The following is a 23678-nucleotide window of genomic DNA, read 5'->3' on the forward strand; positions in this document are numbered from 1 at the left end:
CCTATCCCCAGTTTTGATCTATTCTAACTTACATCATTCTCAGTCTTGATCTTCACTATTTATTATTTGCATTTTACTATTTGATTATATGTTCCTCCTGTAAGCTGCCACAAATTTTTTGTGGAATGAGGTAGAATATAAATATATGAATTAATAATGGGACATGAAGACTAGATTGAACAATTTAGACTTTAATTGAGAGGTAATGGGAAGGCATTGAAGATTTTTGAGTTGGGGAATAACATTGAAAACTATATATTAGGAAATTTAACAGCAGTGTTTAGAGTGATCAATGAAAAACCAATAGGAGGCTATTAGCGTAGTCTACATGTGAGGTAATGAGAAACTGAAATAAACCACGGGGAAGTGGTTTTAAAAATGGAGAGCTGAAAGGTAGGAGAAATATTTGGAAGAACTGACAGAACTTGGCAACCAATTAAATTTGAAGGACAAGGAAATGGAAGAATAAAAGATGTCTACAAGACTTGAGTCTATTCCACTAAGAGATATCGTAACAGAAATATGATTACAGGAAGAAAAGCAGTTTCAGGAATAAGATGATTAGCGTTAGACACACGAAGGAAGCTGATGATTAAAACCAAAAGCATATAACATTGACTAAGGAAAGAGAGTAAAGAAAGTAAAGAAATCCAAGTGAGGCTTTAATACTTCCATTTAGGAAATGTAAAGAGGAAAAGAGCCACCAAAAGTAGACACAGAGGGAAGTAGAAGAGCAATATAATCCTAGAGTGTTTGAGAGGTAAATGGACATGGACTTTAGAAATGACACAGTCCAAATCCTTTATTTTATGAATGAGCACAAAGAACTCCAGAGAATTTAAATGACATTCCAAGTGACATGACTTTTTAATGGTAAAGCATGGACAGCTGAGCCTCACTCTGTGCCCAAGGCTCCATGGATATATAATCATACCAGGAAGTAAGGGAGTGGTACTAGAAGTTCCAACCCTCTAATCATGGTTGATTCCCCTGGCAACCAGCCCCCATTCTTAAGGACTTTCCAAAAGTCATCTTGTTAAGATAAACTCAGGTTGGTTGAAAGGAGCTTGTTATAAATAGCAACACAGTCCTTTCACCTTTATGGCTCTGGAGCTATTTCAGGAACGGAAAACAAAAAACCAAATATTATAATAAAAGATGCCCCTACGGCTCTTATATAGGAAATTACGAGGGTTTTAGGAGCTATGTGCCAGGAACAGTAGACAAAGACCAAATATAGGTTTCTTATTATAAATCACAATATCACAGCTCATGCTCTGGCCTTTGAACACAGATCCTTTACAGCAAAATGATCAGAAAATTCAAAATATGTTGGAATATTACTGTAATCCCATTCAGTAATTATCCAGCCCATAATCATATAGAAATGTCTCTCACAGTGAGGCCACTCAGATTTGCAGGTTTCCATTGGAGACTTTGTCAGGTTCCAAAAGCAGGAGTGGTCTCAAAACACATAGCTTAACCCTTTCTTCAGGCATCTGATATAATTGAACTGAGACAATATCATCTCTTGCTCTGAACCTCTTTTTTTTTTTTTTTTTTTTTTAATTTATTTTATTTATGGCTGTGTTGGGTCTTCGTTTCTGTGCGAGGGCTTTCTCCAGTTGTGGCAAGCGGGGGCCACTCTTCATCGCGGTGCGCGGGCCTCTCACTATCGCGGCCTCTCTTGTTGCGGAGCACAGGCTCCAGACGCGCAGGCTCAGCAATTGTGGCTCACGGGCCCAGCCGCTCCGCGGCATGTGGGATCTTCCCAGACCAGGGCTCGAACCCGTGTCGAACCCGTGTCCCCTGCATTGGCAGGCGGATTCTCAACCACTGCGCCACCAGGGAAGCCCTGAACCTCTTTTGAGGTAGTATAATATTGGATTTCCCCATTACATAACCTATTTATTAATTCCTTTACCCATAAGTGCCCTTCCCTGTTCTCTCCATTTACACCCATACTTTTCCACCTTTGGAAGGGATATTAGGTTCAGCCACTGTGCTGGTCTAGTCTAGCATATACCTCCCCTCAGTCCACCCCCCTTCAGATAGGACAAGGTTATATAGAAGCAAAACTAGTGGGCTATTTTTGCCAGCAGGAAATACAGATACATTCACTGTTAACCCCAGTTTTGCCAGATGGGGTGAAGGTAAAACCTACCCCCATCAGGCCTTTAGGAATCCTGACAAAAGGCTTAAAAACATAGTTTCTCACTTAGGAATTATCCCTGTTTCCAGTATTTGTAGTTGTAGCTGTGGTCCTGTGGCCACTGCATCAGGTAGAAAAGAAAATTGAGGTGATGTGAGGAAGAAGGAAAGAAAAAATATAATGGTTACACCAGCATCACCCTTCTTTAGCAAGAATTGCATAGTCATATCAGCATCCTTGCCCCATCCCCCAGATGCACCAGAAAAACAGAAGTCTATCCAGCGGGGACCCTCCTTTAGCCCCATTCATGTTCACACTGAGTATGAGCACTCTTAGGAAGGTATGTAAGCCAGCCCATCACGCTTTTATCTCCCCCCCAGTTTAGACAACCAATGTTTTAATTGCCCATTCCAGTTCTCTATCGAACTACTACTCTGAGGAGGATATCTTTCTGCCCACTGTTAGACATTATGGGCTGTTAAGTGTGTTCCTTGGTCTGAAGAAATAAGTCAACTGTCCTGATTGGTGCAATATCTTCTGTTCCAGTTCTTTTGTAGCATTATGTGCATTTGCATTTACACTGGGTAAGCAAATTCCAGTCCAGAGTCAGTATCTATTCCTGTCAAGACCCATTTGTAGCCCCCCAGGGCTAGCAGCCTCAGTCTGACTTGCCAGCTATATTCAGGGCCTTCCCACAGGGAAATATGCCACATAGCCATCTGCCGTCTCTGTCTCTTTTGCTGGCAGACAGAACAGTTCTTACTGGCATTTAGTGCCGCAGAGGGTGCAAGAGGAATATGTCTAGATTCAGCCCATCTCTGCACTGCTGTAGACCCCCAATGTCCACCTATTTTATAGACCCAGGTGGCCACCTTAAGTGAGCATATGGGCATATCTGCTTGTCGATTCCAATCACCTTCCAAAATGGGAAGAGAGTTCAGATGGGCATCAATGTGTCCTACTTTAATGTACCCCTCAAATTTCCATAGGGCTGTGCCCCATATGGGCATCCTTTTAATAGGTCAGGTTTCCATTGCCCTCCTGCCTGACCATATGGCCAGGCCAGGAACAGTAGATGAAGATTTCTTATTATTATCACAGTAACACACCAGAGGACTCACCACAGTGTCATTCCTCAGGTCCCAAGGTCCCTAGGTGGTCTGCCTTCTTCTCTGCACCTTTCAGTCTCCTATGTTTATTTTATATATAATATCCAGGAGTTTAGCTGTACTTAGTAGGAAATAGGGAGAAATGAGGCTATTCCATTTTGACCTGGAACCAAAGAATTAATGTCATTTAGTCATCTGTAAGAGAGAACATCACTTTCTAAATATCCTCATATACAGGAACCACCAGAGACTGAGTGTGCAAAAGATTTGTTTGGTGGCAGACTTACTTCTGACATGATTGCTGAACGACAAGGACATTCAAACTTCACCCAAATGCAAGAACTAAATTGGACTTCATCATCCATCAGGTACAATCATTTTATTCTATGTTATTTGATATTATAATATACAGTTATTATTCTTTTTCTAAGGTTTATAATTTATACATCTTATCCAAATATAACCAGTAATTCAGAAAATCATCTACACTACTTCACAATCTCATACTAACTTTACCATCTTTGAATTGCATTAATAACTTTTATTATCACATACTATGATTAAAAATGTCATCAATCTCTTTCTAAGACCTTATATTTCCCTTTTCTTTTACAACCAAGCTTTTAAAATTAGAACATACTAGGTTTGCTCCTCACATTGTATCACTCTAATCCAATGCTATCTGGCTACCACTGCCACCATTCCCCTGATGCTGTTCTCATGAATGTTATCATTCTCCTCCTGTTTAATAAATCCATTTCTCTTCTTTCTTTTTCTATTCTGCACTCTTCACAGGCAGACATCTTTAGCCATAGTTTTAATTTATGATGATGACCCCCTAATTTACCCCAAACCTAGGCTCCTAATTTGAATATTCGATTGCTCTCTAGATAGCATCTAGGAAACAACATTCACCTGTTGTCACCCAAGCCAAAAATCTAGAGTCCACTCTCTCTCTCCTTCGTCCTCTGTTTTTAATTAATCACTACATTCTATAGAGTCTGTGTCTTAAGTATGTGTCGTAGTTCCCCCCTTCTTTCCATAGTCATTGCCATTGTCCTAGGTTGGGGAATTAACTAATTTAGAAACTATTGTTTTTTTGTCTTATATAACCTTACCTGCAAATCCATCTATTATCCATACCGCCCTCTAAGATACAAGTTTTATCAGATCACTTCCCTTCTCAACATTGTTCAGTGTCTTTCCACTGTCTACAGAATAACATTTTAAATCTCTTTGTACGATATAGAAGGCCCTTCCTTTTTTATTATAGTTTTTCTGAATCCCATTTCTTGAGGACACAGACAGTGACTTTCATATTTGTTGTAGCCTTTCCAAACATACTGTCTGCACTTAGGAAATAACTAATGAAAACAAGTCAAAAGAATAAATGACTTTTAATGTATAAAGTGTGCCATAATTATAACTTCAGGGTTGAGGATTTGTTTCAAGGTGTGGTAGGCTTTTGCACAGCCAAGGAAACCATCAACAAAATGAAAAGACAACCTACTGAATGTGAAAAAGAATTTGCAAACTAAATATATGACCAACAAGAGGTTAATATCCAAAATATATAAACAGCCCATACAATTCAACATCAAAAAAAAAAAAAAAAAACCAACCTGATTAAAAATGGGCAGAAGAGATCTGAATTGACATTTTCCAAAGAAGACATACAGATAGCCAACAGGCACATGAAAAGATGCTCAACATCGTTTATCATCAGAGAAATGCAAATTAAAACCACAATGAGATACCATCTCGCACTTGTCAGAATGGCTATCATCAAAAAGACCACAAATAACAAATGTTGGCGAGGATGTGGAGAAAAAGGAACCCTCATATACTGTTGGTAGGAATGTACATTGGTACAGCCACTATGAAAAACAGTATGGTTTCTCAAAAAAACTAAAAATAGAACTACCATGTGACCCAGCAATTCCTCTCCTGGGAAAAAATGAAAACACTAATTCAAAAAAGATACATGCTCCCCAATGTTCATAGCAACATTATTTACAATTGCCAAGATATGGAAGAAACCTAAGTGACCATAAACAGATGAATAAAGAAGATGTGGTATATACATATAAAATGGAATAGTACTCAGCCACAAAAAAGCATGAAATTTTGTTTTTGCTATTTGCAACAACATGGATGGACGTGGAGGGTATCATGCTAAGTGAAATACATCAGACAGAGATAGACAAATACTGTATGATATTACTTATATGTAAAAAATAAACTATGAATATAACAAAAAAGACTCACAGATATAGAGAACAAACTAGTGGTTACCAGTGGGGAGGAGGAAGGGGGTGGGACAAGATAAGGGTAGGAGATTAAGAGGTACAAACTACTATGTATAAAATAAATAAGTGGGCTTCCCTGGTGGCGCAGTGGTTGAGAATCTGCCTGCTAATGCAGGGGACACGGGTTCGAGCCCTGGTCTGGGAAGATCCCACATGCCACGGAGCGGCTGGGCCCGTGAGCCACAACTACTGAGCCTGCGCGTCTGGAGCCTGTGCCCCGCAACGGGAGGGGCCGCGATAGCGAAAGGCCCGTGCACCGCGATGAAGAGCGGTCCCCGCACCGCGACGAAGAGTGGCCCCCACTTGCCGCAACTAGCGAAAGCCCTCGCACGAACCGAAGACCCAGCACAGCCAAAAATAAATAAATAAATAAAAATAAAAGTAGCTATAAAATAAATAAGCTACAAGGATATACTGTACAACACAGGGAATATAGCTAATATTTTATAACAAATATAAATGGAATATAATCTTTAAAAATTGTGAATCAGTATGTTGTACACCTGAAACTTACATAATATTGTATATCAACTATAGCTCAATTAAAAGAATATATAAATGAATAAATGGGGATATATGAAAAAAAGAAGTGTTTAGAACAAGGTGATTTAGCTTTATGCTCTTCTCCCTCATAGCTCAAAGGAAGGTAAAACACTTTTAAAGCTGTGGACTAGGAATCAAGCATTCTGACCAATTACCAAAACATCCTTACAAGGTGGAATGCCATAAAAGTTTTCAGGAGATTCCACAGAAAACTCTGTTTTCAAAGACATTACCTACTTTCTCCTTTTCTTGCCTATCCCAAACCCCTTCCTGGCATTTCAGAAATAACCTATTTCATATATATCCTCTGAAGTTTACAACCTGAAAATCTTATGGTTTACCATATCAACTTCACGAACATGTATGGAATTATAAAGAAATTGGAAATCTTTATTTTTAACGTTTCTTTTATGATAGTTCTATATTTATGTGATAATAGGCATGTTGGGGTTTTTTTTTTAATATTTATTTATTTTTGGCTGTGTTGGGTCTTCGTTTCTGTGCGAGGGCTTTCTCTAGTTGCGGCAAGCGGGGGCCACTCTTCATCGCAGTGCGCGGGCCTCTCACTATCGTGGCCTCTCTTATTGCGGAGCACAGGCTCCAGACGCGCAGGCTCAGTAGTTGTGGCTCACGGGCCTAGTTGCTCCGCGGCATGTGGGATCTTCCTAGACCAGGGCTCGAACCCGTGTCCCCTGCATTGGCAGGCAGATTCTCAACCACTGCGCCACCAGGGAAGCCCCGATAATAGACATGTTTTTTTAAGTCAATGAAATTATATGTCATTTTCTTACACAGGTACCCAACAAAAATGTGTATTTATCTGATCATTTGGCCCATATATTTTATTTTTTTAAACTAACTTTACTTTTTATTTACTTTTAAAAATTAATAGGGCTTCCCTGGTGGCGCAGTGGTTGAGAATCTGCCTGCCAATGCAGGGGACACGGGTTCGAGCCCTGGTCTGGGAAGATCCCACATGCCGCGGAGCAACTGGGCCTGTGAGCCACAACTACTGAGCCTGAGCATCTGGAGCCTCTGCTCCGCAACAAGAGAGGCCGCGATAGTGACAGGTCCGTGCACCGCGATGAAGAGTGGCCCCCACTCGCCACAACTGGAGAAAGCCCTCACACAGAAACGAAGACCCAACACAGCCAAAAATAAACATAATAAATAAATAATAAATAAAAATTTTAAAAAAAAATTAATAAATTTATTTATTTATTTATTTTTGGCTGCTTTGGTTCTTCATTGCTGTGCGCGGCTTTCTCTATTTGCGGCGAGCGGGGGCTACTCTTGGTTGCGGTGCATGGGCTTCTCATTGTGGTGGCTTCTCTTGCTGTGGGGCAAGGGCTTTAGGTGCGTGGGCTTCAGTAGTTGTGGCTCGCGGGCTCAGTAGTTGTGGCTCGCGGGCTCAGTAGTTGTGGCTCGTGGGCTCTGGGCACTGGCTCAGTAGTTGTGGTGCACAGGCTTAGTTGCTCCGCAGCATGTGGGATCTTCCCGGACCAGGGCTCAAGCCTGTGTCCCCAGCAATGGCAGGTGGATTCTCAACCACTGTGCCACCAGGGAAGCCCTAACCCATATATTTTATATTAAGGCAATTCTTTTCCAGAGAATTTGTCAGATGAGATTTTTTAAAAACACCTTTGGGGTTACACACGAGAGATTCACCAATATAATTTGCCTGTTAAAATTATAACTGTATTTACTCTGTCTAAATTCAGAACTGTGGATTTGATTCCAGTTGACCAGTTTAGAAATGTGTGTAATGTGAATCTACAGAACAATAATCTTACCTCATTCAGTGGATTAATCTATCTGCCTAATTTGAAGGTGAGTCACTCACAAATTTTCTTTTTTTCTTTCAAGTTTTCAGTGCAAGTTGTAATCTTCTTTACTTTGGGCTAAAATGTATATTCATGTCATTAAAGAAGAGAAATTAATTTTCCGAAAGTATTTTTTCACCAAGAAAAAAAAGCATTACTTCCCAAAGTTATTTCGGTTGATCTCAATTTTATGCGATTGTCTTATAAGCAGTGAATCTTCCTCTCTTGTAGGAGATGGGATGGAAGGCTGCCTCTGTAGTGAGTGAAGTTGGAGGACACTGTGGTTCTGAAAGCAGCCTCATTGCCTCCTGTCCTATAGCTTTGAGCCATCTACTAATGCCTTTTAAACTTAGGGAAATAACGATCTCTCCAACTAGAGTTATTTCATCTAAATAAGGCTTGGAGAAGTCAGGAGTACAGATTGAGAAAGTTGAGCAGCTTTCTAGGGTCTCCATTATTTTGTTTGAAATGGTGTATTTTTCAGCATGTCAGATAACAAAAAACACATTCAAAGCCAAATCCAGACAATTTGGGACCTAAAAATTTATGTCATTTTTAACACTAATATGTTAAATTATGTTGTATAGTCCAAGTTTTATCCATACCGTTTTAATAGTTTTTAGGATGGTGATAATCTCAAACCAAAGATATACTTACAGCATCATTCATATGTTAATATCTGATTAATGATGGATTCCTTCTGTAGGTCTTATGCCTCAACTATAATCATATTGAATCAATCATGCCCCGACTAAAGCCTCAGGCTCACCTGACCAATAGACAACTACTCTACCAGAAAGTGCCTTCAAGTGGCTATGGGCAGCAAGGAACTTCAAAAATAAACAGGTATTATTCTTTTTTTTTACAACTATAAATAATTTTGGTTGGGAATTTAAAAAGCAGTTAGTCACATTAATGACAGCAATACATACATTTAGCTTATTTTAATACTTAGTTTAATAGCTACATGCCAAAAATAAACTTCACAAATAAAAAGATACCAAAATACTCCTTTTTATTGTTTTTTTCCCAGCCTTCTCCATTTCATACTTATATTGTAAAAAATGAAATAAAAGAAAAAACCTTATATTTTAATACCTTGGTTTTTTTAAATTGAGATACAATTCACATACCATAACACTTACCCTTTATGTACAATTCAGTGATTGTTTTAGTATATCCAAAAGGTTGTGCAACCATTACTACCATCTAACCTCAAAATGTTATTGCCCACAAAAGAGCCCCTTACCCAGTAGTATGGACTTAGGTTTCTTTTAACCTTTGTTTTGGTTGTTTCTAAATTACTTATCTGGTTACTTAATGCCCCAACATCAATGGAAAAGATACCTTATGAAGAAGATGAGGACATACCTCCCACCTTCCTACACTTTTTTGGTAGGAAAATATAAATATATCTCTAAGTCAAAATACTTTCATTCCAGTTTTCCCAATGAAGGGCATTCCTTGAGTTTTTATCACCTTTACTGAAGTATAATTTACATATAATAAAAAACTCACCAATTTAAGTGTACAGTTTAATGAATTTTGACAAATGTATTTAGTCATATAACCATTACCACAATCAAGGCACAAACTATTCCCATCCCAAAACTTCCCTTTATAACTCTTCGCAATTCCCTCCCTCCACATCCTGGTGACAACTACTGATCTGCTTTCTATCACTATCATTTTGCCTTTTTCTAGAATTTCATATGATTAAAATGATATAGTCATAGTCTTTTGTATCTGGCTTCTTTCACTTAGCAGAATTCTTTTGAGATTCATCTATGTTGTTGCAAGTGTCAATAATTCATTTCATTTTATTGCTGAGTAGTATTCCATTATATGACAAGTTGTTTATCTATTTACCATTGATGAACATTTGGGTTGTTTCCAGTTTGAAGCTATTTTGATTAAAGTTGCTATGAAAATTTACACACATCCTTTATATTGGAGACTACTCATATTTGTTTTTTAACAGCTTTACTGAAGTACAGTTTACTTACCATATTCACTCATTTTAAGTGTATAATTTTTACTAAATTTATAGAGTTGTGCAACTACTACCTACCGCAGTACAGTTTTAGAACATTTCCATCACACAACAGAGAGATGCCTTGTGTCTATTTGGAGTCAATTCCCTTTTGCACCTCTAGCTCCAAGAAACCACTAATCTACTTTCTATAGAGTTATGTTTTGTAGACATTTTATATAAATGGAATCATATAATATGTGGTCTTTTGCATTTGACTTATTACACTTAGCATAATGTTTTTGAGATTCATCCATGTTATAGCATCTATTAGTAGTTCATTCTTTTTTTATTGTTGAATATGTTGGGCATTCCATTGTCTGGATATATGCCACATCATGTTTATGTATTCACCAGTTGATAGACATTTGGATTGTTCCCACTTTGGGGTTGGTATGAATAATGATGCTATAAAGATTTGTGTAGAAGTATTTGTATGTGCTCATGTTCACATTTCTCTTGAGTAGACACCTAAGAGTGAAATTCCTGAGTCGTATGGTAATTTAATGTTTAACTTTTTAAGAAACTGCCACACTGTTTTCCAAAGTGGTTGCACCACTTTACATTACCAAAAATTTTTGAAGGTTCTAATTTCCCCACATCCACACCAACACTTGTTGTCTGTGTTTTTGATTACAGCCATTCTAGTGGAGTTAAAGAGGTATCTTATTGTGGTTTTAATTTGCATTTCCCTCATGACTAATGTTGAGCAGCTTTTCATATGCTTATTAGCCATTATTATATCTTATTTGGTGACTGTTTAAATCTTTTGCTTATTTTTCAATTATGTTGTTTGGTTTTTTATTATTGAGTTCTTTAAATATTCTGGATACAAGCCCTTTATCAAATAAATGATTTACAAGTATTTTCTCTCAATGTGTGGCTTGTCTTTTTATTTTCTTAAAGTGTCTTTTAATTAAAAGAATTTTAATTTTGATAAAGTCCAATTTATCAACTTTTACTCTTACAGATTATGATTTTGTTGTTGTACCTAAGAACCCTTCGCCTAACCTAATAAGTTCACAAAGATTTTCTCATATGTTTTCTTCAAAAAAATTCTTTTTTCTCTTACATTTAGGACTATGATCCATTTTGAGTTTATTTTTGTACATGTTGTGAGGTAAAATGTGAGGGCTAAATTCATCTTTTTGCACGTGTATATTCATTTGTCCCAGCACCACTTAATATACTATCCTTTCCCCCATTGAGTTGCCTTGGTACCTTTGTTGAAAATCAATTGACCATAAATATAAAAGTTTATTTCTGGATTCTTAATTCTATTCCATTGATCTAGGTGTCTGTCCTTTTGCCAGTTCCAGACTGGTTTGATTACTGCAGCTTTACAAGTTTTGAAATCAGGACATGTAAGCCCTCCAACTTTGTTCTTTTTAAAGATTGTTTTGGATATTCTGGGTTATTTGCATTTCCTTATAACTGTTACGATGAGACAGTTATTTTCTGGAGAAAAAAAGAAAGAAAGAAAACCTGCTGGACTTTTGATAGGGATTGCATTGAATCTATTGATCAATTTTGGGACAACTACCATCTTAGTAGTAATAGTGAGTCTTCTAATCTGTGAACATGGAATATTTCTCCATTTATTTAGATCTTTAATTTATCTCAGGAATGTTTTGTAGGCTTCTGTGTATACATTTTGTACTCCTTTTGTTAATTTTTTGTGAAGTATTTTATTCTTTTTTATACTATTGTGAATAGAAATCTTAATTTCATTCTCAGTTTATTGAAGATGTATAGAAATTCAATTGATTTTTGTATATTAATCTTTTACCCTGTAATCTTGCTGAACTCATTTATTGGTGCAACAATAGTTTTTTGATGGATTCCTAAGGATTTTCTAAATACAAGATCCTGTCATCTGAGAATAAAGACAGTTTTACTAATTCCTTTCCAATCTGAATACATTTGTTTTTTTCTTTTTCTTTTTTTTTTTTTTTTGTTTTTGTTTTTTTCTTTTTCTTGCCTGATTGCACTGGCTGTTGCTTTTTATTTCAAGTAACTCTTTCTGTATTTCTTTGTTCTTTAGCATATAAAACTGTTTTTAAAGAAGAAAATGTGATTATTATATAAATTATGAAGACAGAATATTATAGTTTGATTTATTAGTAAATTCATTCTTTTTCTTTTTTAACTTCAATTTATAGTAAGTACATACTAAACTGTCTTTTCATGTTTATACAAACAGCTGGTTTGAAGTTAAGTTTATGGGCTCAAACTTACATGTGTGTTTCAGAGATACAATGAGCAGTGAAAATTTGCCTCCAATAATGCACAGTTTAGAAGTTCTTCATTTGGGCTACAATGGAATTTGTAATCTGATTCAGCTACAACTTAACAGACTAAGAAATTTAAAATTCCTCTTTCTTCAGGGTGAGTAGCAACACTGTTCATGTGTAAGTCTTTATTATTAAAAACTGATTTGATTATCATCCTGTTTTGAAAGCAAATATAAGCATCAACATTAGAACAGATTCATTGACAAAAATATTTTAGTAATCACTAATAGGTTTATCTTGGGTTATTTATAAAAATAATGTAAATGTGATATTCTAGAGCTATAGAATATTGCATTCTAGCTCTGACACCAAAACACATGGCATTTTCTATGCAGCATGAATGACATAATGGGGCTAGAGTGGTGTCAGTGGAAAGGGTGAGTCCAAAATGCAGTTTAAAAGAAGTAAATATTAGTACATAATGACTAGATATACAAGGAAAGAAAAATAGTTCAAGATGTTTGCATGCTTTCATTAAGAGATTGGGCAAAATGAGGTCCTAAAGCTAGGGAAAGATTAGTTAGTGTTGTGACAACTTTGAGACATTAAAATGGAAACTTTTTCAAGTTGTAGTACTGCACCACAGGTCAGAACTGGAGATGTATATTTTAGAATTATCCCAGTGGAGGTAACAGGTAGTCATAGCATATGTGCTTACTTAGGAAATAAGTATAGAGAAAGAATGAAAAGCCAAAAAGAGATGTGGAGACAAACCCACTACCTCTCAGCAATTCCCTTCCACACCCCACACCCAATATTAAGAAGGGTGGAATAAGCACCAGCAAAGGAGACATTCACAAAATTTTGAAAGAAAACCAAGAAATACAAACTCTAAATGTCAGGAGAAAAGAGGGTGATTGACCTAAAGTCAAATGACAAAAAGAATGAGGCCTATGAAAAAAATACTGGATGTAAACAATTGGATTCAACAAAAAAGGAGACCATTAGTAACCTTCAGAGAATCAGATGTGGAAGTGTGGGAAGAGCAAAAACCAAAGTGAAAACAATATAGAGGGTAGTGGTTGGATAGGCAGTAAAGGCAACAAACAGAGGTCAGAGGTTGCATGCTCAAGGAACTTGTCCCTGAAAAGAAGGTAAGAGATCAGATGGTAGCTAGTGAAATTATAAGCATATTTAAAGGTTTGTAAAGAGGTGAGTTAGGTTAAAGATACTGAACAGGAGGAGATAATTCTAAGGTCAGTCTAAAGAGGGAAGAGGGCAAAAGTTGTAGAGGAGTACACAAATGTAGGCAGTGATAAGATGAGGCCATGCCATGCTCTACCAGAGAGTTAATGAACTTACATTTCACATGTTGTGTTAAATTTGCAAGATGGTGGGAAAGGTACAGTCTTTAGGGAAAGGGCAGGGTGGGGCTGTAGGGAAGCAAGTTAGAATCTTAAGGATTAAGGGTCAAATTTATCTAAAATGTAACTATCTAGTTAAATAAGTGGGAGTTGGGAGACCAACAAGATGGCGGAGGAGTAGGATGTGGAGATCACCTTCCTCCTCACAAATACATCAAAAATACATCTACATGTGGAACACTCCTACAGAACACCGACTGAACATTGGCAGAAGACCTCAGACTTCCCAAAAGGCAAGAAATCCCTATGTACCTGGGTGGAACAAAAGAAAAAAGAGAAAACAGAGACAAAAGAATAGGGACAGGACCTCTACCTCTGGGAGGGAGCTGTGAAGGAGGAAAAGTTTCCACACAATAGGAAGCCCCTTCACTGGTGGAGACGGTAAACTGTAGACTTCAGGTTTGCTGTCTGCGATTGACTTGTTTCTGATTTTTATGTTTATCTTAGTATAGTTTTTAGCGCTTGTTATCATTGGTGGATTTGTTTATTGGTTTGGTTGCTCTCTTCTTTTTTAAATTACTTTTAAATTTTTTTATTTTAATAATTTTTAAAATTTTAATTTAATTAAATTTAATTAATTAATTTATTTATTTATTTCTTTTTTTCTCCCTTTTCTTCTGAGCCATGTGGCTGAGAGGGTCTTGATGCTCTGGCCTGATATCAGGCCTGAGCATCTGGGGTGGGAGAGCCAAGTTCAGGACATTGGACCACCCGAGACCTCCCAGCCCCAAGTAACAACAATCAGCGAGAGCTCTCCCAGAGATCTCTGTCTCAACACTAAGACCCATCTCTACCCAATGGCCAGCAAGTTCCAGTGCTGGACACCCCATGCCAAACAACTAGCAAGAGAGGAACACAATCCCATGGATTAGCAGAGAGGCTACCTAAAATCATACTAAATGCACAGACACCCCAAAAACAAACCACTGGACGCAGCCCTGCCCACCAGAAAGATAAGATCCAGCCCCACCCACCAGAACACAGGCACCAGTCCCCTCCACCAGGAAGCCTACACAAGCCACTGAACCAACCTTACCCACGGGGGGCAGACACCAAAAACAACAGGAATTACGAACCTGCATCCTGTGAAAAGGAGACCCCAAACACAGTAAGTTAAGCTAAATGGGAAGACAGAGAAATATGCAGCAGATGAAGGAGCATGGTAAAAACCCACCAGACCAAACAAATGAAGGGGAAATAGGCAGCTACCTAAAAAAGAACTCAGAGTAATGACAGTAAAGATGATCCAAAATCTTGGAAACAGACGGAGAAAATACAAGAAACGTTAAACAAGGACCTAGAAGAACTAAAGAGCAAACAAACAATGATGAACAACACAATAAATGAAATTAAAAATTCTATACAAGGAATCAGTAGCAGAATAACTGATGGAGAAGAACGGATAAGTGACCTGGAAGATAAAATAGTGGAAATAAATACCGCAGAGCAGAATAAACAAAAAAGAATGAGAAGAATTGAGGACAGTCTCAGAGACCTCTGGGACAACATTAAACGCACCAACATTCTAATTATAGGGGTCCCAGAAGAAGAAGAGAAAAAGAAAGGGTCTGAGAAAATATCTGAAGAGATTATAGTTGACAACTTCCCTAACATGGGAAAGGAAATAGTCAATCAAGCCCAGGAAGTGCAGAGAGTCCCATACAGGATAAATCCAAGGAGAAACATGCCAAGACACATATTAATCAAACTATCAAAAATTAAATACAAAGAAAAAATATTAAAAGCAGCAAGGGAAAAGCAACAAATAACATACAAGGGAATCCCCATAAGGTTAACAGCTGATCTTTCAGCAGAAACTCTGCAAGCCAGAAGGGACATGTTTAAAGTGATGAAAGGGAAAAACCTACAACCAAGATTACTCTACCCAGCAAGGATCTCATTCAGATTCAATGGAGAAATTAAAACCTTTACAGACAAGACTTTTTAATGACGGCCATTCTGACCAGCGTGAGGTGGTACCTCATTGTAGTTTTGATTTGCATTTCTCTAATAATTAGCAATGTTGAGCATCTTTTCATATGCTTCAGCCATCTGTATGTCTTCTTTGGAGAAATGTCTATTTAGGTCCTCTGCCCATTTTTTGATTGGGTTGTTTCTTTGTTATTGAGCTGTATGAGCTAAGAAGCATATCTTCTGCAGCACTTTTATACATCTACTTTTATCAGTATCAACTATTTTAGCACTTAACTGTTGAACAGACAGATTGGGTCAATTCAGTACATTTTGTACATCATATCTTAAAGGAGAAATTTTGCCAAATATTATTTGATGATGATGCTACCTTCCGGTAAATTACATTTCTGTTTCTCCTTGGAAATATGTTCTTTTTAATACTTCACTTCTTAAAGAATCATTTGATTAAAAAATATTTAAATGAAGATAGATAACTTTTATTCAGTTTGGGCTCACTTGACATATCATGAGTTATCTTTTTCAGGGAATGAAATCAGTCAAGTTGAAGGGCTTGACAACTTAGAAGTCCTTCAGGAATTGGTAGTGGACCATAACCGCATCAGAGCCTTTAATGATAGTGCCTTTGCCAAACCAAGCTCTCTGTTGGCACTTCACCTAGAGGAAAACAGACTACGAGAGCTGAGCAAATTACAACCTTTGGTAAAACTAGAGAAACTCTTCCTAGGATACAATAAAATCCAGGTAACATTATTTATGAGATTTACAAGACTTAACTCCTTTGAATATAAAGCTTCCAAGCACACCAATGAAAATTTTGCTAGTGTGTTATTTATCATTTATATGACATGTAAATACTCTGGGATGCAGAAATGCTCACCCTGCTGCTAGACTTATAAACCCAACCAACCCACATGCATCTACCTGCAGATGCTCTAAGAGATATTTTTTGTTCCTGACTTCTCTTGGTCCAAGCTATTTGTGCATCTCAATCCCAGACTCCCTCTGCCCCTTTAACCTTAACATATGTACTTGGTCTACCTGACATTTGAATCAACTCCTGATAATGGACTTCGACTTGGGTTTAATAATCCATCTTTCCCCACTCAAGGCTTCCTAAGCTAGCATCCTGCATTTGTTTCACCTGCTCATAATTCAGCCTATTTCCATTAGGCCACTGCCCCAACTGAGCCTGCCCAAACTCTCTTCTGAGATAGTATGCAGATAAGAGGGTTGAAGGTATACACATACAGCCCTAACATTTCTCTCAGTGTTTTGCTGATGATCGCTTAGCCCTCCTTTTACCAATTTTGCTATTTCTGCCCATACCTCTAAGACAATCTTGAAGACAAACTGAACTGTGTACTGCCCCGCAAGGGCAGGGGCCATGTCTTTCTTGCCCACGTTTGTATTAGTAATATAGCAAAGCGTCTGGTACATAGTAGATACATGATCAATATTTGTTAGTGGCTCTACTTGCTGGCGTTCAGGAAGCCTTTTCTGGAGTGATATAAAAGCCTGTTCAAGGCTACAAGGAAATCATGAGCAGTGCCCCTTTCTACACAGCAACTAGGAAATATATATACAGAGAAAATTACATACAACTCACACATCAAGGGTCAAACAACATTCATCTGAGAAAAAGCCTGCCAAAACTGGCAATGGTTCTTCCAAAGCTTTATCCAGAAGAAATCTAAATTAGGAAAATTGCTATCCTATAGGAACTCTTTCCAGTGATAGCAACTGAGCTAACACAAAGGATATGTCAAATCAGACTTACATGAATCTGAGACCTTACCCAGTATCAAGGTTTACTAATAATTTCAAGGATACACAGGGTCTGGGGCATTTCTGTGGCTTCTCAAATTCCACTTCCAAGTGATCTAAAATAGGCCTAAAAATTTTTATAGTTACTAGATGAATTGGCTAAACCCACTAGTCATCCCAAATAAGAAGAGGAGCATATCAATAACTTTGTTTTATTACTATGAACTAGCAATAACCTTAAGCTGATCTTGTTGCCTAAATTTTGTCAGCAATAGCATTTTAGAAATAACTTTGCAGAAACTAAAATGTATTTGCAAACTTTCACCAATGTTACATAGATAATAATAAATAATCCCATCCAGTAGCAAAGGCAAGTCATTCAACTAGAGAAATAGTTTTTCAACTATATATATTCCCACCAAATATATCAGTATTAAGTCCATTCAATATGACATGCTCCTTCATGGTTAAGGTTGTGTTTGATATGCACCTTTGAAATTGTTTAGACCAGATTCACCTCCTTTTCTACACATCTAGGTCAATCCTCTTGGGAATTAACCAAATATAATCTGAGTTTTAGAATAGATCATAAGTCTTCTGAAAAAAATATGGTCTTTCCTAGCAAGGGATGCTGTATGGCCTATTTCCCATGTTAGCATGTCATCTTTACCCAGTCATGTATTTGGAATCAATAGTACACAGATCTGTCTTTAATCAACAATACAGAATATTGTCAATCAAGCTCACTTCAGAAGATTCAATCATGAACTCGTTGCAATCCAACACTTACATATAATTACTTTAAATCAGCATATATTTAAAGATGTTGGGTCTAACCAAAGAATAACTTACTGCTTAATTTTTTAATAGGATATGGCAGAACTGGAAAAACTTGATGGTATCTCTTCCCTCAGAGAGCTTACAGTTTATGGCAATCCAGTGAGTGTGTTATTTTTCTAATTTATTAGTTAATTTATTTTAAATATAATTTATAGTTGTATATAATTTATTTTTATATGTGAGAAAAGATTTAATTTTATCTGTTTCCATATGCATAAACAGTCATCCAAGCACAATTTATTGACTAGTGTCTTCTTCCAACTGATTACAATATAAACTGTCATTGTCATATACAAGGCGGTCTACGTCTTGGTTCTACTTTGTATTCATTGGCCTATTTGTCAATCCCTATAACATTACACTGTGTTAATTACTAAAGTTTTACATTAAGTCTTGATGTCCAGGAGAGTAAGCACCTCTAATTTTCCTTGTCTTCCACCTTCTCTTTTTTTTTCTTCACTGTCTTGGCTATCCTTGGCCCTTTACACTTCCTATGAGTTTCAGGAAACAGCTTCTCAAGTTATATGAGAATCTTGTTGATATTTTAATTGGAATTGCACTGAATTTATACATTAATTTTGGGAAAAATTTGCCACCTTTCCCGTTGGAGTCTTTGAAGGGATCAAATAAGTAGCACCCTTACTCACCTAACATTTGAACGAATTGAGAAATACGACAGTGGCAGATAGAGAGCTGAGAATATTTTGCTTAGCTTAGTGAGAAAGCCAAATGGGCCTGCTAACAGATGCCAAAAGTAAGTCATGATGACCCAGTAGCAGGAAATACTTGACTGAGGCCTTTCCACATGGGAGGAGAGCTTCTCCTGGAGGAGCAGAAGGCATTCTCCTAGCAATAAGCTCCTTCTCAAGAGGAAAGACAGGAGCTAAACATACCCAGTTTAATCTTCCCAGATTGGGACTTCCCTGGTGGTGCAGTGGTTAAGAATCCACCTGCCAATGCAGGGGACACGGTTTTGAGCCCTGGTCCAGGAAGATCCCACATGCCGCAGAGCAACTAAGCCCGTGCGCCACAACTACTGAAGCCCATGCACCTAGAGCCTGTGCTCCACAACAAGAGAAGCCACTGCAATGAGAAGGCCGCACACCGCAACGAAGGGTAGCCCCCACTCCCCACAACTAGAGAAAGCCCGTGTGCAGTAGCAAAGACCCAACACAGCCAAAAACAAATAAATAAAATAAATAAATTTATTAAAAAAAAAAATCTTCCCAGATTTATCAGTTAAGTTGCTCTACTTCCCCGAGTGAAGGAGTGAAGGGACTGAGAGAGCCAGTAGTGCCACATTATAGAGCTATTTCCACCAAGAAAGAAATACAATAAGCAGTCTCCCCTAATATTTATAGCATTGAGCCTTCTCTTTCACAAACAAAAATATCCCTGTGTTTATTTTATGTCCTTCAATAAAGGTCTGTGATTTTCTCCTAAAGGTTTTAATCATCTTTGGTTAGATTTATTCTGTTGTTTTAATAGCAGTTTTAAACAATATCTTTTTATATTTTTCTAGTTGTTTGTTGCTAAAGTATAGAAATTCTGATTTTTGCACATTACTCTTTATCCAGGAAGCTTGCTGAACTCTCTTTTAAATTCTAATGGATTGTAAATTTTGTTGGATTTTCTCTGTAGACAATCATAGTATCTACAAATAATGACTCTTTCTTTCCAATCCTTATGGTTTTATTTCCTTTACTTCTCTCAGTGTGCTGACTAGGACTTCTTGTACAGTGTTGAATAGACACACTTGATAGTTATTGACCTCAAAAGAATGCATCTAAATTGTCACTATTAAATATGTTTGCTGTAGGTTATGGGTAGATAACCTTCAACATTTTAAGGCAGTTCCTTTCTAATTCCAGTTTACTACTTGTTTTTATCAGGAATGGACACTGGATTTTAACTAATTGGTAATACAGTATTTCTCTTTAATCTGTTAATATGCAAACTACATTAATAGTTTCTGGTGCTAAACCGTCCTTAAATTCCTGGGATGAATACTACTTGGTCATCTTTTATACTTTATTGGATTCAATTTGCTAAAATTTCATGTAGCATATCTCTATGGAAATAAGTAAAATTATTCTGTAATTTTACTTTATTATACTATTCTTTTCAAGTTCATCAAGGCTGTTCTTGCCTCATAAAATTAATTGGGGAGTTCTCCCTCTTTTTCTAGTCTATGAATTAATTTATATAAAAGAAAGACTCGTGTGTTCCTTGAAGGATAATTAATCCTGTCTCTAAAACCATGTGAACTTAATATTTTTTGAAGTTAGATTTTAAACCACTTATTCAAACTCTTTAATGGATATATATTATCTAGCCATTTTCTATTAAACTGATAAGAACAGATACTACACTTGTTCTTAACAAAAAGGCGAGAAGCAATTTCTATTTATTCAAAAGTCAATATTGAGAAGTTATATTTTTCAATAAAATTGTCCTTTTATCTAAATTTTAAAGGTACTTCCATCATAATACTTTCATGAATTTTAAAAATCTCTACTATATCTGTGTTTTGTCACCTTTTTTATATCTAAATTTGTTGGGGTTTTTTTGCTTTTTCTCTTTTATTCTTGATGAGTCTTACTAAAGGTTTGTCTATCATATTAATCTCTTCAAAAAACCATAGTTTGGTTTTATCAAGGTAATTTTTCTTTTTTGCTCATTAATTTCTACGCTTTATCTTTGGTTTCTTGGAATTTACTTTTTAAAAATATTCTGGAGTAGAATGCCTAGCTCATTAATTTTTAATATTTCTTCTAAATGAATAAATTTTAGGTTACAAAATACTGCTTTAGCAACAGCCTAAAAGTTTTGATATGTCGTGTTTTTCCTGTTATTTCTTAGAATCTACTTTACAGGGACTTCCCTGGTGGTCCAGTGGTTAAGATTTTGCCCTCCAGTGCAGTGGGTGTGGATTTCATCCCTGGTCGGGGAGCTAGGATCCCACATGCCTTGCAGCCAAAAAACCAAAACATGAAACAGAAGCAATATTATAACAAATTCAATAGACTTTTAAAAAAATGGTCCACATCAAAAAAAAAATCTTAGAATCTACTTTACAAAAGATTTCTTCTTTAATCTGTGAATTATTGAGGAGTATGTGTGTTAATTTCAAACCTATTAGGTACTTTTAGTTATCTCATTATTATTTATTTCTAGTGTTATTACATTTTAATCAGAAGAGAGTCTATACATTCTTTGGTTTTATGAAACTGGCTTTGTGGCCTTGAATGTGCTCATTTTTTTAACTCAATTTATGGCTTAGAGATCTCTCTCCATTAATGTATATGTATCTACTACATTTTAAAAAAATAGTTTATTCCCTTCTGATGATAATCTTTCTTTCTTTCTTTTGTTATCACAAACAGTGCTGCATACTTCTTCTGTGTTGTCAGTACCCCAGATCATCCCTATATTCAGAGATTTGCTAGAAGATTTGCTAAAAGTCAAGGGACTTAGCATATAGCTATACTCATGGCTAAGATTTATTACTGTGACATAATGAGGATACACAGCCAGGTGATGAAGGAAAAACATATGGGCAGAGTCTGGAAGAACCCATGTGCAGGCTTCCTTATGCTCTTTCCCTCACATGAGGGGATCACACAGTGTGCACTCTTCACACACCAACAAAAATGTAGCAACAAATGTGTTATATTTCTGCCCAGGAAATCCCATTAGACTTAATAGCATTCAAGGGTTTTTTTGGAAGCTGGTCATGTAGGTACCCTGTGGCAATCACATACCAAAATTCCAGACTCCCAGAAGGAGAGCAGGTTGAACATGAATCCTATTGTTTGCATAAGCAGTCTAGGCATAGTGAACTACCCTTATCAGTTAAGGAATGGTGGGAGAGCTTCCAAAATCCAAGTACCAAACACTTGTCAAGAGCTTCTTGCAAACAGATCCTTCTAAAGATAACAGCCTCAAGCCTACTATGTTAACACTTTCTACACACTTTCTTATGCACATATGCAAGTATTTTTACAGTAGGTTAATACTATGAAGTGATGGATCATATAGTTCAATAGATGTGTATTGAATTAAACTGCATAGTGCCTATGGGAAATTATCATACAAGTTTCAAACTAATTACTTATAAGTGAACTTTTATAATATAATCCTATTCATGAGTTGGGATTGCCTGTAGTTAATGAACAATATCATATACTCTAAAAAGAGACTAAATCTCCAAGTGGTAGCCTTGGTTAAAAAAAAAAACAAAAAACTTCTCATCTTCATTTGGCATAACAGGGAATTGAGAAATCTTTCAAAAAGGGAGTTCGTATTTATATCATTTAATACTACAAATTAGCTGTTACCTGTCATCTCTGCTGTCTATACTTCTCTATAAAGGTTAATCTTTGAAATAAAAAGTTTTTTTAAGGAATGAATTGTTATTTTTAACTTTATTCAGATTTGTAGAAAAATGCTACATCGCCACATGCTTATATTTCGACTGCCTAACTTACAGATGTTAGATGGAATCCCTGTGAATTCAGATGATAGGGCAAAAGCTGAATTTCACTTCTCTGAACCACAAGCAAAGAAAAATTCGGTAATAATTCTATTATTTACACTTTTCCTTTTAAAATACATAAATTATTAGTAGATGAACATTCTGTCATGAGTTTTTACTTAAATGTTTAAACCTGATGTATGATGTTTTTCTAGATAATTTTAGTATGTATTTGGTGATTACTGTCAAAAGCAGCTTGATCTGGTGAATAGAGCACATACACATAGAAGCTAGGAAAGCTCCTTATTCAAAAAACATACTTTGACATAGAGCAAATTATTTTAAACTGTGTGCCTCTTGCTCCATATGTCAGATAATGCTAGAAGGTAAGAAACTGTAACGTATCACTCTTATAAATAGTGACTAACAATAAAACCCTCTCCACTTAGGAGATAGAAAGGGAAGGAAGGAATAATGACCTCAAACTCTCTGGACTGTGTAGTTCATCTAACAAGGGAGGCGTGTGCCTCTTTTCTTGTATATTGGCAGAATAATTGGGCCTTTTGCCTATGAACCCTAGTACGGTATCTGAGCATGACAGGGAAGAGGTTAGAGAGAGAAGCCACAAAAGCATATCATTTGGAAATTCTACCATTGACCACGAGGATTTTTCATAACTATCTTAAAAGACTAAATTTAACACAGAAAAGCTATGGTTTTTGAACAAAGAAGTAATACTATTAGAGCTGTGCCTTTGCAAGGTTTAAGGAAGAAGGGGCTGGAGGCAGAGAAACCAGCTAAGAGGCTTTTAGAATAATCCAAGAGAGAGATTATGAAGACCTGGACTAAGGTGGGGCAGTAAGAATGTAAATGAACCTTTAATGTCAGTGAAAGCCAGAGAGCAAGGGCATTAGTCAGTGAACAAAGATTACTTTTAAAAGTTAAACTGAAGAGGAAAGAGATAAGACTACTGTAGATGCTTTCATTTATCTCACTGGCTTACCCAACACTCTCCACTCCCTTTGTAAAACAAACT

The 23678-nt window shown here is 36.7% G+C and overlaps 1 protein-coding gene and 1 pseudogene across 1 annotated transcript in view; one reads left to right on the forward strand and one right to left on the reverse strand.

Moving 5' to 3' along the window:
• The window catches only part of LRRC9 (leucine rich repeat containing 9), a 97059-nt gene that overhangs the window by 67596 nt on the left and 5785 nt on the right, over positions 1-23678 (forward strand). Inside the window, 7 exon segments of the mRNA XM_036842050.1 lie at positions 3499-3629; positions 7835-7943; positions 8643-8782; positions 12220-12356; positions 16085-16302; positions 18196-18264; positions 22601-22741. Coding sequence (XP_036697945.1) covers positions 3499-3629; positions 7835-7943; positions 8643-8782; positions 12220-12356; positions 16085-16302; positions 18196-18264; positions 22601-22741 — 945 coding nt within the window.
• On the reverse strand, positions 20445-20566 carry LOC118891531 (annotated as a pseudogene).

This window comes from Balaenoptera musculus, chromosome 2 (genome assembly GCF_009873245.2).
Source record: "Balaenoptera musculus isolate JJ_BM4_2016_0621 chromosome 2, mBalMus1.pri.v3, whole genome shotgun sequence".
In the NCBI taxonomy this organism is placed as follows: Eukaryota; Metazoa; Chordata; class Mammalia; order Artiodactyla; family Balaenopteridae; genus Balaenoptera; species Balaenoptera musculus.